The sequence below is a fragment of the Paroedura picta genome, chromosome 1, assembly GCF_049243985.1.
Source record: "Paroedura picta isolate Pp20150507F chromosome 1, Ppicta_v3.0, whole genome shotgun sequence".
NCBI lineage: Eukaryota > Metazoa > Chordata > Lepidosauria > Squamata > Gekkonidae > Paroedura > Paroedura picta.
The window spans coordinates 27484837-27501838 of NC_135369.1; the positions used below are offsets into that span (position 1 = coordinate 27484837).

A 17002-nucleotide genomic window follows, 5' to 3' on the forward strand; every position below is an offset into this window, starting at 1 on the left:
TATTATTTAATTGCTTTTATTATTTGTGTGAGCCTGAGGGTGGTTGCAGGAAGGCATCAAGACATGGGTCAACTTAGGCCTGGGTGGCCAAACTGTGGCTCTCCAGCTGTCCATGGACTACAGTTACCAAGAACCCCTGCCAGGGCTTATGGAAACTGTAGTCCATGGATAGCTGGAGAGACACAGTGTGGCCACCCCTTGTTTTAGGCTGAGATCCACAGGCCACAATAAAGACCAGAGGACTGAATAAGGAAGTACACATTTATTTATTTTCTTAGATTTTTATACAGCCCTCCCATATGGACCACGGCGGTTTACATGGGAGCATTGTGGGATACATAGAACGTTATACATTAATAACAGTAACAACCATATATCAATAACAATTCCAACAGTAAATATAAGTTTAACAGGTTATCATAATTAACTCGTTGAACAGTTTCAACAGAACAACTCTAACACAGAGGCCCTAGGGAGGACAGAAACAGGTCTCCCAGGAAAGCCCAGCCTGCACCTTTAAAGCAGGGGTAGTCAAACTGCGGCCCTCCAAATGTCTATGGACTACAATTCCCATGAGGCCCTGCCAGCATTCGCAAAGATAGCGAAGCACCCAGCAGACATAACCCAGCGAACTCCCTAGCGGGGGGGGGGGGGGGCGGAGCGCAGTCCAAACACACGCCGGTTCGACAGCACTTGCGCATGCCCACTCCGATGCCTCGTTTCCGAGGGCCATCCTCGCCCCTTCGCATAGGGCCACCCACCGTCAAGGCCAGTCAGCCAATCCGAGACGCGCCAGGGCAGGCGATCCTCGCTGCCCTTCCCTCCACAGGCCTCCTTGAGAGCGCGTGCGTCGGGCGAGGCCGGCCTTTCTTTCCCTCTAACTGCGATTGGGCACGTCGCACGTCGCCTTCTTACATACGTGCGTGTCACCACAAGCTCCCTCCCCCTCCGCGCTGCACCGCAATCTTGACAAGAGGGCGACGTCGCTACGTGCGCGCGTCCCGGTCGGTCACGTGGCGCAGGACCCTGCGTCGGCTTCCTGGAGCGAGTGGGAAAAAGAAAGGGAGCGGCCGGCCGGCGTGCGCGCGCGCGCTCCCTCCCTCCCTCTTGCTCGGCCGGCCTTGGGCGTACGCAAGCCCCGCCCTTCGCCAGTCAGTCAGTCACTCAGGCCTGGTCGCGCGGCCTGCCTGTGCGGGAGGGAGCCGAAGCGGGCGCGCTGCCTGAGGGAGGGCATGAAGCCGGGCTTAGCCACTGTCGCCTGCCTCGCCCTGTGAGGAGGCCCGGCCGAGAGCGGCGCCGCTCCTGCTCCCCTCAGCCGCCCTCCTCCCTCTCCTCTCCGCCACCCACTCACCCACCGCCCCACTCGGCCGCCGCCTGGGCCGCCATTTTGTGCCTCCCGCCCCCCCTCCCTTTGCCGGCCCGGCCTGCGTGGGGCGCCTCATCCTGACAGGGGGCTCGGGGAAACGGTCGGCGGCGGCGGGGAGGCCTTCTGAGGCGGAGCCTGGCGAGGGAGGGGCGCACGGCGCGGGGGGGCCCCCATGGCGAAGAAAACCTACGACCTGCTCTTCAAGCTCCTGCTGATCGGCGACTCGGGCGTCGGCAAGACCTGCGTGCTCTTCCGTTTCTCCGACGATGCCTTCAACACCACCTTCATCTCCACCATCGGTAAGGAAGCGCCCAGGACCTCACCACCCCACCCACCAGGCGGCCGTGGCCCAGGCGGCGGGAGTTAACCCCTTGCGTTCTCCCTTCCAGCCAGCTGCCTCCGCCGGGTCTTGTCCCCAGGAGCCTCCTCATTTAAGCGTTCCTCAGGGCGGATGCGTTCCTCTCCCGCCCTGGTCGTGCGCGGTGAGGCAGAACATGGGAGAAGGGGCTGTTTTGGGACCCCAGGGCATCATCTCATAACAGTAATATTTGTTTTAGTGGGTAGTGGCCATTCGCTGCTTTGGCATGCTGTGCACTGTTCCCTCCTCACAAAATAGACTTCTTTATTTATTCTGTCTTCATTTCTCTCCTTCACTCCCTTTTTCTCTCCTGTAATATCTTTTACCCCCATTCTTGATGACAGAACTTAAATACTTAACCTTGTGTTTTATATTGTATGGATGGATGGCAGTCTTCAAGCAAAGGTTGGATACACACTTTTCTTGGATGCTTTAGGATGCTTTGGGCTGATCCTGCATTGAGCAGGGGGTTGGACTAGATGGCCTGTATGGCCCCTTCCAACTCTATGATTCTATGATGGGTTGGAATAATTGTTCTCTGCAGTTGCTGAGAATAGACACATCTGTCAATTGCTGCTCCACAGTAGGGATCTCTGCCAAACCCCTGCTGTTGGCCTACTTTGTGATGTTAATACAAGGCATAGTTTTGGTTCTGTTGTACTTGCTTGCTGTTGCTTGTCTTCACTGGACAAATGCCTGCTACCCCTGTCAGTTCTTAATGCTGATTAGCTACACACGCCACACTGTTGCTTCTCTTCACGTTATGAGTTGGACAGTTTCTAAATACCATTATGACCTCCCAGTGTAAACCAGATGTGACTTGATGCCACTTTCCACCACCAATATCACACTCACGTTTTGGAGTGGCATCCCTGCTATTTAGGGCTTCTTATTCTCACTACGTTCCCCAAATCTTTAGTCTGTTGTGAATGTAATTCCTTCTTGGTATATCTTTCCCCCACACATCACACTGTAGCATATCAACATGTGTGTATGTTTGGCATGTTCATGGTGATGGTTGGGTGAATGCTCCATGTAAATGTTCTGAAATGTTTTCTGTAAACCGCCCAGAGCCGTAGGGAAGGGCGGTATAAAAATCTAATAATAAATAAATAAATGTGTGTGCCAACAGCTGACCACAAGTGAAAAATTATGTTATAATGTTTAGTACATCTATTGTTTTGGTTCTTGAGTACTGTCTTCAACAAGACCTTGTAGATTACACAACAGGTTTGAAAAAAATATGAAAAAAATACAGGATTTAATACATGATTTCTGCTGGAAAATATCAGGTTGGGGAGGATAGATTCAAGAGCACCTTTAAGCCAATTAAGATTTATTCAAGGCGTGAGCTTTCCAGTGCATGCACTCTTCAACAATGTTTAGGAGGACTTTTGCTTATCTTCTAGGTTTTGCAGATTAACCTAACTGGAAATAGGGCGCATAGTGAGCATCAGCAATTGAGAAAATATTACCCTAGAGAGAGTTGATGTCCAGATTGTTCTTTTCTGTCTAATAGTACCATATTGATATTATGCAAATGTGACTTCAGCAATTTTTATGTAATCTCAATTATTTCCAGGGCTGTGTATTCTTTGTCTACAAACTTGTGTTCTTTTTCTGTTTATTTAGAAGAAGAAATGAGTTCTGACTTGTCTAAATTATGACAATTCCTTGGTTGGTGAGGTTTGAAATTATGTGAAGAAAACTTTTAAGTGCCAAAACTTATCTTTTGAATGAAGACTGAGAGTATCTGTATGTTGAACACAATGAGTAGGACAGGTTTTACACTAGAATGGGCACGAAGTGACAAGTGTGTTTCCTTAAGGCATTTCTAGTCATTTTCTTTGCCTTGCCTCTAGTATAGACACTTAAAAGATATTTCTCCCCTTTGAAGAGGATACTTTTTAAAAAGAAAATAACTTTATGAATGCAGTATCTCTCCTCTAGGGAGAAGGTAGCAGTAAATGAATCAACAGTGGAAATTTGGTATATATATTTGTTTGTAAGTCTTTCTACAAGATAAGCCATATCTGTTAAAACAGGAGCTGTCAAATAAGGTGCTTCACATACTCTGTTCATTATACAAGAAAAAAATTCCATGAAGATCTTAATTTACAAGCAGAGATTTGGTTTTATTATTTTCTGGCCCATGCAGTGGTTCTTAGTGATACTAATGTGGTGGGACTTTTCAACTGTTGCACTGTTAAATGATAGTGACTAATGTGCTTCAGTCCACATATTGTACTACACTGCCATTTGTACTAGATTCAGTTCTGATCTGTAGTGCCTTGTACTACTAGTACTTGCTGAATATGTGGTTAAACAATTTTCAGATGTTCTTCTGACCTGTATACGTAGAAGAAGGGATGTTGTTTTTCCCTATCACCTTGTCCAGGTAATTCTTTATGTAATACTCAAAGGAAATATTGCATAGGAAATCACAAAGTCTTAAAGAACCCCAGGCAGTTCACTTTGATCTGGAAGTTTTTCTCTGTAAAGTTTAATTGTAATCCAGTTTGTTATATTCCCAATATAACAGGGATATGCTTAATTTGTTTCAGATTATTTATTTTGAGATTTCTAAACTGCCCCTTTCCAAAAATTGGTCTTGGGCAGTGATACCTAATGATCATCCATTTGTGTATTGTATGAATTTGCTGCAAACAACCTTTCTAGGGTGGTGGGGTGTTTTGTCAAGATTCTGTGGAGTAGTTTACCTTAAAGCCATACAATGTGCATACAATACATTATGTTTTCTAACGATGTACACTCAATAGGAAGTAATAGCCAGTTGTATTTCTCAGACGTATTAATACATATGTAATATTCTCACCTAGAAAATTTAATGGGTTAGGTTGGTTAATCTATTGTATTGAAAATATAAGTGATACTACATTCCAGCAGGTTATAGCATAACATTTAATTAACTGAAGCTCATTTTGTGAGTTGCACAAAAGTTGACATTGTTTCTTGACTTTCTTGAACTGAACTGATATCTTGCTTTCACAGTTCTTCCTAGTTGCAATTTAATGTTCACTTAGAGAGAGTGCTCAGACTTATAGTCACCTGTGGTGAAGAAAAATCCTCTTTGCACTTTGAGGTTAGACAAGCCTTATACAAGTTTGTAAGTGTATGTGTGGGCACGCAGGCTAGTATCTTTGGACTTATTTGCAAAGTCGGGAGTGGCTATTTATAGACTGCCAGTCTTCTGCAATGCTCTAAGGCATGTTATTTAAATAGTGGAAGCCTCTCCTGTGACTACTATTGCAGGCACCAGCAAACCATAGTGTTTCTATAACTACTGTAGAATAACTTCCCCATAAGATAGGCAGCTGGAACTTTAAATAGTAGTCATTAAAAATTCTAGTGTGGTTTGATAGTCTTTGTGAATTAGTAGGTGAGTTCAGGGCATCTTTTCTCCCTTGTACTGCTGCCTTCAAGTTTTCTTTTGTAGCCCTTAAACAAGTCCTGACAGATCTGCTGATTTCCAAGTGGAGGAAAATTTCACAAGTGCTTGCCTCATTGAACAGAGCTGCAGCAGTCTGAATACATTGATCTGGTACAAGGATCAGATACATTTACTTCAGGGGATAATGGATTTTCAAAAATAAGGTTGTTTTGTCGATGTTTGTATACCTTCTGGCCAATAATCTATAACACGTGGTTATTTTTAGTTGTGGCTCAGCTTCTTAAAAAATAAGTTGCTGGCTGGAGGGCAGATGAATTCAGTACCCTGGCTAGGGGTGCTATAAATATACTCCAGTGCTAAAATCCACCAGTCATCATAAGTGCTCTGAATAGAGCAAGGGTTGTATCTTCAAAGGCAAGCTTTGACATTTAAATTAGTCCAAGAAAGCAAAGTAAATTAGAATACAAGCCACTCTGAGCTTTTGCTTCGAATATATGAGACTGGATTCACGAGACTTCTGTTTTTCTTCCTGCCCTCCATTCTCAACTGTCTGTCAGGTGATTAGTTTCAGCAGCAACTGCCCTGTTGAGAAGTACTGGTGGTACTTAAATTAAGTCTTCACATGATTTTGGAGTTCTTAGATATTTATTCCACATGGGCCTGCTAACTTGAGGGCAGCAGCAATTAAAACACATAATTTTATCACTTGACTTCCTTGTCATTAAAAATTACTTTAGGTAGTTTGCTGTTAACTTACTGGGTTCAGCTGATTGGGACTTCCTGCCCTTTATTACAACTACTATATATACCAGCCTTTCTCAACTTTTTTACTGTTGAGATACCCCTGAAACATTCTTCAGGTTTCGAGAACCCCCAGAAGTGGTGCAATGGTGCAGAATATGGTTGGGAAACATAGCTGTGTACACACCTACCCAGGGGCCCTCCCCTTCCCACCCTCTCCTGGCCCATCATTGGCCATTTGGGAGGGGTTGGGTGGGTGGGTCAGCATGACTATATGTGGTCATATCACCTGATAAATGTTTTAACAAATTCAAAAAATATATGCAAAATTAATTAACACGCACCCATTTGGGAAACCCTTCCGGGGCTGTCAAGAAACCCCAGGGTTGAAAAATCCTGAAATATACTTTTCCAGTAGTGCACATACCATGATGCTGAGTGGTTTCATATATCAAAGTAACTATAGGAAAATTCCCATGTGTGTCAAAACTTTTGTATACTTTTCATCAGGTTGAAAACTGGGCTGAGAAAACTCAGTGAAATAGGATAGTGGCAGCTATGAAAGATCTGCATCATTGATTTTCTGATTGCATGGCTGTAAGGAACTATTCTGAAAGCTGTGTTCTTCATAGCAGGATGGATACCTGTGAGGCTTGGGGCATTCTATTGCAAATGTTGTGAAACTGGTTGTACAAGAAGCTTTAGAAATAATAATTGTAGCCATAATTTAATTTCTGGCATTGAACTGTGTGGTTTAGAATTAATGCATCAAAATATCCAAACCTCTATCTTGGTAGCCACAATTCTAACATTAATCACTCCCTTTCTCCTCTCCCTCTCCTACTAGACGGATTTAAAATATCTTATTTGATAAATACAGCATGGTATAGTGATTAAGAGTGGCAGTCTCTAATCTGGGATACTGTGTATGATTCCCCACTCTTCCACATGCGGCCAGCTGGTTGAACTTGGGCTAGTCGCAGTTTTGAGAACTCTCAGCCTCACCTACCTCACAGGGTGTTTGTTGTGGGGAGAGGAAGGGAAGGCGCTTTGAGATTCCTTTGGGGAGAGAAAGTGGGGTATAAAAACCAGCCTTCTTAAAGTTGGACCTATGCTCACAAATACCTCAGTGTATAGGGGTTCTGATGGGTTCTGTTTTCCCACCTAGAAAGTGTCAACTATAGCAACTCAGTGCTGGAAGGGAAAGAATGCAAAAGTATTGGGAAAGGACTGTATCCTACTGTTATGTTCTCCCACACATTCCTCATCATTTCCCTGTTGCCTGTGAATCAGAATAAGACGACGTTTTGCTGTAGCTCTGGCCCTCAACATTTCTGCTTGAACAGTCAGGCTTCTTTCAGTTAGCTTGATGCTTGTTCACATCCAACCATCATCTTTTTCCTGTGCCTAACACATTTTGACATTTTTCCTCTAGCTTCCTAAAATAACTCTTCGAGTACTTTATGGATTTTTTTTCCAGTGGTAAATCTCATATGAATTAAGAAAGAATAGGATTCTACAAAAATCAGTACCTCTTGCAGAATTGTTTGCTTTGCAGTGATTCCATGTATTAGACAGATTTAGTACCAATTAGGTATCCCCCCCCTCAGTTTCAGTTGTATGTAAACAATCAGATCTTTGTAAATATTATAGTTGCAGTTGCATGTGCTTTGTTGTGAGAAGAAAGCTGTAAACTGACAATTCACATGGCTCATTTATTTTCTTTGTGTAGTATAATGTTTAAGGAATGATGAAGACTATAGGATATTGCATTTTCTGCTCAAACTAGGAAGATAAGGAAACAAAGAGTAGTTACAAGAGATACATCTCAGGATACATTCTCTTGCCCTGCTTATTTCTTGTCATAGTCAGGACCGGAGATGAATATTAATAAATACAATGCAAAATAATCATTTATTAAAGTAATGAAAACAGGTTAGCCAAAGCCCACATCTACATTCAACGTGTCATAAAGAGCTCAATTTTATGGCCTCATTAGAAGGCCCCTGCCTCATCCTCTCCAGGAGGTTGTTGCACAGCATTGGAGTAGTAGTAGAAAAAGTCCAGACTATATTCAGAAAAGTGAACGGGTTCCTAGGAAAACTTTGATCTCTCACTACCCTAGAGGAAGGGCACCAAAATAATAGCCAATCAAATATCAGCTTTGCAAGTCATTTTGCAGATAAAATCTCGACATTCTGCCATGACTTCCCTCCAATCGTAGACACAGAAAGTGAAGTAGAGGCCCCTTAGCCATCCTTGGGGAGAACGTTACGTAACTTCAGATGACTCACGCTGTCTTATGTGGACAGGATGCTTGCAGCAGTGAGACCAACCAATTGCTCACTAGACCCCAGACCATCATGACTACTAAAAACACCAGATATAAGAATTAGGGATCCCCTGTGGGAGATAATCAACCTCTCCCTTGAAATAGGAGAATTCCAGGAGGAGCTAAAAGGCAGTGGTTTGCCCACTGCTGAAAAAACCATCTCTAGTCCCATGAGATCCCGGCAACTACCGACCCATTTTGCACCTAGCATTCATGGGAAAAATGGCTGAAAGGGCTGTCACAGACCAAATATTAGCATTCCTGGCAGAATCTTCAGTCCTAGACCCATCCCAGTCAGGTTTCTAGCCTGGCCATGGGATAGAAACAGCACTAGTTGCCCTGAGGATGACCTCTGTTGCCAGTTGGACTGAGGTGGGTTGGTGCTGCTTATACTTTTAGATCTTTTGGCAGTGTTCGACACCGTCACCCATGAGCTTCTAGTTCACTCTCTTGCCTACCCCGGAATATGGGGAACAGCCCTTCAATGGCTGATGTCCTTTATCCGGGGCCGCAGACAGAGGGTAGCAATATGAGAGAGATCTTCAAGCCGCCACCAACTTGCATCCACAAGGAGCGGTCCTCTCTGCAATCCTATTTAACATCTTCATGCACCCTCTTGCCCAACTGGTATAGAAGTTTGGACTTAGTTTCCACCAATATGCAGATGACACCCAGCTTTTCCTTTTGATGGATGACCACCCTGATTCTTCCCATGGAAGCAGTCATGAGGTGGCTCAAGCAGAGTCATTTGCAACTCAATCCTTCAAAGACAGAGGCCCTATGGCTGGGCAGGAAGAGTCCAAGTGAGGAAGTGCATCTGTCCAACCTGGCTTACTCTTATCTTTGATCTGGAAACCACAGATGGTCCAGAATGCAGCGGCCAGGGTCCAAGCAAAACCATGGAGGTCCTACATCCGACCTGTTCTCCAACAATTGCACTGGTTACCAGTCGAATTCTGGATCAGGTATAAGGTTTTTGTAAATACCTTCAAGGCCACATGCAGTTTCAGCCCAGTATATCTGAAGGACCTCCTCTCTGCCTACACCCCCCAAAGAACGCTGCATTCTGCCACCTCCAACCGGATAGTAATCCCTGCCCCCAAGGATGTCTGCTTGACCTCAACTAGGAGCAGAGCCTTCTCTGTCCTGGACCTAAACTGGTGAAATGAGCTCTCAGAGGAGGATGGTATATAAATGAAATAAATGAATACCCCCCTTCCCTCATACCCTGTCAGGGTAGCGCCCAGAAGAAACTAAACATCAAAATGTGACTCTTCTGGTTATTTAGAGCAGGTGCTATATTACTGGGTGGTATCAGCATATTGATGACACCCCATTCCATAATAAGGATTGTATGGATCTGATTCTGCATTTCTCATATGGAATTATGCATTTCCTGCTATTATAAAAGGCCTAGATGATTTGGAAATTCACCGTCTATTCCTCCTCCCAGATGTTTTAGAAGTATTGTATAGTCCAGGGCATTAAAAAAGCAGCCAGAAGATCTGATAGAAAGAGCAGGTATCTGCTCCCCTTGTCTGGATACTAAGATTATCACTACTATTGAAGTCAACTCTTCTGAAGCCAGGCCTTAAGTGTGACTGAAAAAGTCACAGGCAGATATGTTAGCCATATGAACCTTGAGGAACTATGCTATTGCCTATTCAATAACTTTTCCCAGATTTGACACAGATGTATAATTAGCTAATACTTCCTTATCTGCTGAAGTTTTCTTGAATAAAGGGCCGATAACTGCCCCTTCTGGGAATCTCAGACAAGCACTTCCAATAAAGGGGCACAGTTTCCAGGATCAGAGTTCTTGTTATCCTTCCATAAGAGCTTACAAGCTGTTGAGGGCAGAGGTCTGGACTGCAGGTAGTAGCTTTCATAGAACCCAAGCTCTAGTTGTCATTCAGGGAAATTAATGTGACCTGACAAAAGCTCCATGGTACTAAAGACATCTCAAGCAGCCTATTCACAGATAAGAGGGTATCCTCCCCACTTGCCTCAAAAAGGGCAGTGACCTGCCATTCTGCCCATTATCATACCAGGCTAAAGTTGTTTGGGATTGGAAAACTAACACTGTTAAAAATATTCTAAGTACTGGTATGCCATGCTTATATTATGCACTTGTCTTACTTGTTGCTTTCCTCATATTAAGTAGATCTTGTCAGCTTATGTCCAGGTAAAATTATTTTTCTCAGTGTGCAACTCACATTATATTTCATTTGCCATTGCATTTCCCATCCACTCAATTTGAAATGAATATTTTGGAGCATTTTAGAACTTTGCTTGGATTTCACCTTCCTGAATTATTTGATGTCATCAATAAACCAGTCTTGATAATTTCCTGGCTCCAAATTATTCATGAACTAGTAAAAAAGCCCATTGTATCAAGAAGACAATGGGCGCTAGCAGGCGGGGACCAGAGCGAGGGGCAGGCGAGGGACAGAGCGAGGGACAGGGTACCTGAAAGAGGAGGCAGGTGGCAGCTCCTCGGCGTCTGGTGGTTTTTGGCGGGGAGTCCCAGGCGTGGTGTGCTGGGCTGCGGTGGCTCCTCTGGGTTTTTTTGTTCTTCTGCGGCTGGGGGGGGGGGTGGGTTCTTTCTGCTGCTTCTCATAGGCGCGCCGGTTGGAAGCGGCGAAAGGCTCCTCTGGGGGCTTTTTTCCCCTTTCTGCTGCATCGGGGCGCGCCCGGCCACGCCCGCGGATCGGGCCGCGCCCGGCCGCGCCCGCGGATCGGGGCCGCACCCGGCCGCGCCCGCGGATCGGGGCCGCGCCCGCGGATCGGGGCCGCGCCCGCGGATCGGGGCCGCGCCCGGCCGCGCCCGCGAGCCACCCCCGCGGATCGGGCCGCTCGGGCGCGGCCCCGGCCCTGATTCCCTCTCCCCGCCCTCCCGCAGTAAGAAGCTTCCCGGGCCGCAAGCTTGCGGCCTGGGTAGTTTTTTACTGCGTGGGGGGGGGGAGAGGGAGCCGCGGGCCTGCGCCATGGCCTTTGCTGCCCGGCTGGAAGCGGCGAAAGGCTCCTCTGGGTTTTTTTTTTTCTTTCTGCTGGAAGCGGCGAAAGGCTCCTCTGGGGGTTTGTTTTTCTTTCTGCTTGAAGCGGCGAAAGGCTCCTCTGGGGGTTTGTTTTTCTTTCTGCTTGAAGCGGCAAAAGGCTCCTCTGGGGGTTTGTTTTTCTTTCTGCTGCTTCTCGGAGGCGCGCCGGCTTGAAGCGACGAAAGGCTCCTCTGGGGTTTTTGGGGCTGGGAATCAGAGGGACCAATCGGCAGGCGCTTTGCGCCTGCCGATTGGTCCCTCCGGTTGTCTGTCATGAGGAAGGGTCCAATCCGGACCCTTCCTCATCCCGGACACATCCCGCCCCAGAACCCCTTACTGTTTTATTTAGTCCGTGGCGCCCGCGGCGCCACGGGCGGTGTACAGATGTTAAATAAGCTTCTTTCCCCAAACTGACCCCTGTGTGACTCCACTGTTTACTTCTTTCTTACTGTGGTTCCTAGTTTTTCAGCTCTATATGAGGACCTTCCCATGTTTATCCCATGACTATTGTATTTGTTTAAGAACCTTTCTTGAGGCTCTGCCAAAAGCTTCTTGGAAATCAAAAGATAAGTTTAACTCTAGGATGGGCAGGGGATTTTAGTGCTTGCTATACACTTATGCAACACTATAAGATACTAAAATGCTTCTTTCTCAGATTGTAATTATTGCTGTGAACATTACCATTTCGTTAAATTAAAAAATCTGAATTATAGGTGTATACAGTTTCCTAGAAATCACAGTGTAGTATGATCAGCCCAGCATATTATGTATTACAAGAATTTGTTTAATTCTATGGAGTATCTTGAGCATCTCTTAACAGAAGAGAGGATGTATTTGTGGGCTCTCAAGTAAACTGTGTAAGTGGGCTTGCTTTGTTTGATATAATTTGTCAAACTGCTTTGTAGTCATGTGTACTGAAGATTTCAGTGTAATCGCATATAGCATTGATGAGTTCAAGCTCTATACATTTCTTATCTCATTAAACCTGTGAAGGCCCACTTAATAGAAGACTTGTTTTTTACCTTTCTATGCTTTCAGGAAATCAATTGATTCTCTTGTATTCTAGGTTGTGGTGTGTAGGCTCAGAAGAAATATGTTTTGTGTTTTGAGGACTTTCAGTTTTCCAGTAGGAAATTTTGGAGGGAATGAATAAATTACTTTTTAAGATAGCGTATTACTCAGAATGTATAGCACAAAATGTTTATGTAGGATAGTTACAGCATTAGCTTATGCTAATCCCCATGTTTATGGTAGAGTATGTGTATAACTTTTCAAAATATGAATTCCTCTGATAACTATTAATAATGCTGTAAACAGGTCAGTGTTTTCTGATATCCTGATATACTCCCGATCCTACTGTGACTATATGGGTTTGAAATCTAATTTCAATTTTTATTTTTTCTTTACCTTTCAAGTGGCAGAAATTATGATACATTTTTGAAGGTTGCATAGCATGCAGCAGTTCCCATCAATGTCAAATATTGTAATTATTCTTATAAAAACTAAAGCATTTATACTTTTAAATTACATAAATATGCCAATCAGTGCAATTGTATATGCTAAGTAAGTTATAAATTATGCATTTTACATTGCTAAAACAATAAAATGTTGTATTTGATGGGAGAGTATTGCAGTTTGGAATTCACCCCAGATTTTCATCCTACTCTCATAAAAGAGAGAACTATGAATTCATAATCTCCCAAAACATGGTATCTCTGATTCCAGAAAATGACCTGGCTGTACCTGAACTCATGTTTATTGTTTTGGCAAGTTTATGAAAGGGAGAGATGGGCTCTTCTATTTCTTTTGTTGACCAGGCTGGAATTTTAATTTGCTCTCAAAGGATTCACACTCTTGGGCACTAGGAGAGAGCTTTCTACCAGGATGCCCTGGAATGTGGGGTTCCTCAAGGACCTATTCTCTCCCCAGTGTTATTCAGCACCTAGGTGGGGTGGGGAGGTTATAGATTGGATTTTGCTGCCAGTATCTTGTATTTTGTATTTTATGTGGGATTTTATTATTTTACATTAAACCGCCATAAGCTGGCAGGGTCCGGGAGTGGCAGTCAGTAAAAGCTAATATAATATAAACAAACAAATGTGCCCCCACTCTCAGCTGGTCTGGAGTTTCCATCAGTATGCTGACAACACCCAGCTGTTTCTGCTGATGGATGGCTTTCTATCCACGTCCCCAGATTCTCTGGCCAAATGTCTGGAAACCATGGTGGATTGGCTCAAGCAGAGTCAGCTGAAGTAAAATCCAGCTAAGATGGAGGTCCTCTCGGTGAGTCGGAGTGTCTTGACAAGATCCAACTGACATCCTTGAACACTGTTAAAAGCTCTAGTATGATCCTGTTGTGAATCCGCTTACTTGGTGTTTTACCATCTCTGCCAAGCACGACTGCTTGCCTGTCAGTGCTAGACCTAGCCACTGTGATCCATGCAGTGTCACTTACAGGCTAGACTACTGTAACTTTACACAGGGCTGCCCTTGTAACTGCTCCAGAAACTGGTCCAGAATGTAGCAACACGGGTCCTTACTGGGACCTAGTGGAGAGCACATATCTGACCTGTGCTATCCCAGCTGTTCTGGCTTGGAGACCGGATCAAGTTCAAGGTTTTGACTCCCACTTTCAAAGCTCTAAGTGGTCTGGAGCCCTTAGATATACAGATCTGCCTCTTCCATTTTGCTCCCTAGAGAGCATTAAGATTAAGTGACCAAAACCTGCTGAAGATCCCCAACCCTAAAGAGGTAAAACTGGCCTCAACCAGGGCCAAGGCTTTTTTTGGCCCTGGCTTGGTGGAACACTCTACCTAATGAGTTCAAGCCCCTGCAGGACTTAAAACAGATCTGCAAGGCCTGTAAGACTGAAATGTTCCACCAGGCTTATAGTTGAGGCCAGGAAAGAATATATAAAATACTGGCCTTCTTACTTGAGAATCCATCCAATTCACTAAACAACCCTGGGTAGCCCATCTCTAAGGGTATATATTGAAAAAGGAGCAGTGGCTTTTAAATTGCTTTTAATATTTAATTTTTCTGATGAATAATTTATTATAGATGTCATTTATTATTGGATTGTTTTAAACTTGTGAGTCGCCCTCAGCTGGTCAAGGAAAGGGCAGCATCTTAACCTTAAGTGGCTCTTATATTTCTAAAAAAACCATGTTGGTGGCCCTGTCTGGCCCTGGACAGCCACCCTGTCTGGGTGGTATCCAGGTCAGCGGGCCAATCTGGATGCGCCCAGCAAAGCTCTCAAAGGATTCACACTCTTGAGCGCATCCAGATTAGGCCGGCCCCTAGAGCAGGAGCTGACCATGAGCCGCTCGCCCAGACTCACGGCCAGAAAACTCCTGGCTGCCAAGGTGGGTGCTTCGCCAGCTCCCACCAAAGCACTGCGCTCAGGCCACCCGCCAACTGACTGACCCGGCAGGCCGCGGACTCCCAAGGTAAGTCCGCTGTCAGCCCGACTTTTCCACCACTCCTTCCTGGCAAAACTGCTCTCCCCACATTGCAAGTGCACCCTAAGCCCTTCCCCGGCCAGGCTGCACCGCCCGAGGACTGCTGCCTCCGGGGGGGAGCCTTCCCTCCCTCCTCCACCCCCCATGGCTTCTGTTGCGCTGCCGCTGCCCCCTTACCCCTTCTGCAGCCAAGCTGCCTAGCGACTGCAGCCTCAGGGAGGGAGCTTTCCCTCCTTCCCCCCCCCATGGCTTCCATCGTGCTGCAGCCACTGCAGCTGCCACTGCCCCCTTACCTGTTCTCTGGCCAAGTGGCCGTGTCCGAGGACCGCAGCCTCCAGGACACTCCTTTCCTTCCCGCCTCCCCACTGGCTTTTGCGCCGGCGTCCCCCTTGGCCCGACCGAGACCCACCGCCCGCAGAGCGCACCCTCTGGCCCCCACCCTTCCCTTCCTTCCCTCCCTGCAGCCCTTTGCATTTGAATTTGGCCCATTTTCATAAATGGGCTTTTCTGCTAGTACAAAAATAAAATTATTATTCAGAGAGTCATAGCACTGGGGCGTGTGTTCTGTTAAAAAACCAAAACGGGAAACCAAAACCCAACCTAACCAGAAAAGTTTGGAACACAAAGGTTGAGCTGCAAAAATATATATTTTAAAATTTGCAAATATTTATAAAAACAAGTTGCACGAATGCAAGATTTTAAAAACATCTATCAATCACATACCATAATTTAAAAACATATACAATTCTAACTACACATGGAATAGACCAGCATGTAATTGACCAAACTCATTTTGGCCGAGGGGTCTTCTTCAGTGGTCAAATTGTTATGGTAAATGCACTCATGCATAAAAACAAAGGGTTTGATGGGTGGCAAAGAAAAATCTGTTTGGTGCTGCTCCAAATAGTCTTTCTAACAAGAAAATATCTGATTTGGAGCCCACCATTTAAAATACATATTTCCAGAGGCCGACATTCTCTGCTTTTGCCCAGTTCTCCATCACCAGTGCATTCCCACGTGTGTCAGAAAAAGCTTTGTCTTTGACCAATTTGACCACTGAGGAAGACACACTTGGTCGATTACATGTTGGTCTATTCCATGTGCAGTTAGAATTGTGATGTTCTTAAATTATGATGACTATATGATTGATGGATGTTTTTAAAATTTTGAATTAGTGCACTTTATGTAATAAATATTGGTAATTTTTTAAAAAATTACTTTTGCAGCTCAACCTTTGGGTTCCTAACTGTTAAAAAACACACAACACTAATCATGTAAAAATATCAGAGTCCAGTAGCACTCTGATTTTATTGTGGTACTTCAGACCAACACGACTACTCATTTGAATCTATCCATGTAAAAATATGAAACTTTAAAACCAGTAATAAAAAAATCTTTATTGACAAGGGGTGTTGCTTAATGTTGCTTAATGTTGTAACCAAAGTGTACCACAACCAGAGCCAGATATGTTCTAGTTACAGGTTTTTGTAACAAATTGTTCACTTCTAATTCTTCCTTCTGTGGTGGCCTTGATTCCATAGTATCGCTTGTTTTAATTTGGATGTGTTTGGCTACCACATACGGTGAAAAGGAGCATGGAATAAAAGCGGCATAGTTTGGAATGGCCATAGCACTTCTCAGATACCTAGTTAACAGGATGAAGTTTGCTGTTTGAAACCCCTGTCCCCGTATCACTTTGCTCAGAACCTGACCAACAACAGCCAGCTGATGACCTTGGGCTCATCATAGCCCTGATAAAACTGTTCTGACCAAGCAGTGATATCATGGCTCTCTCAGCCTCACCCACCCCACAGGGTGTCTGTGGAGTGCGGACTTCTAATCTGGCATGCCAAGTTCGATGGTACGCTCCCCCACATGCAACCAGCTGGGTGACCTTGGGCTCGTCACGGCACTGATAAAACTGTTGTGGGGAGAGGAAAGGGGAGAGGCGATTGTAAGCCACTTTAAGCCTCCTTCGGGTAGGGAAAAGCAGCATATAAGAACGAACTCTTCTTCTTCATATCAGAGCTCTCCCATCCTCACACACCTCACCGGTTATCTGTTGTAGGCTGAGGAAATGGAAGGAGATCGTAAGCTGTTTAGAGACTCCAGCTGATAGAGAAATGCAGCATATATAACTCTTCTAGAATAGTAATATGAAAGGAGCGAGTATATCATTCATGTAGCAAGCTTGAAGAAGAACCTGAAGGGGAGTTGGCAATAGTTCCCCATTCCCAGCTCCGAAGCTGCTTTCTTATGGAATTTGTTAAAGATCTTAATCTGGGATGTCAAGC

General features: G+C 44.9%; 1 protein-coding gene across 1 annotated transcript in view; it reads left to right on the forward strand.

Annotated features, from left to right (window-relative positions):
- Positions 1 to 1017: 1017 nt before the first annotated feature.
- RAB10 (RAB10, member RAS oncogene family) overlaps positions 1018 to 17002 on the forward strand; it is a 36898-nt gene continuing 20913 nt past the window's right edge. The window contains exon 1 of the mRNA XM_077330755.1: positions 1018 to 1665. Coding sequence (XP_077186870.1) covers positions 1539 to 1665 — 127 coding nt within the window. The 5' untranslated portion in view covers positions 1018 to 1538. The remainder of the gene's footprint in view (positions 1666 to 17002) is intronic.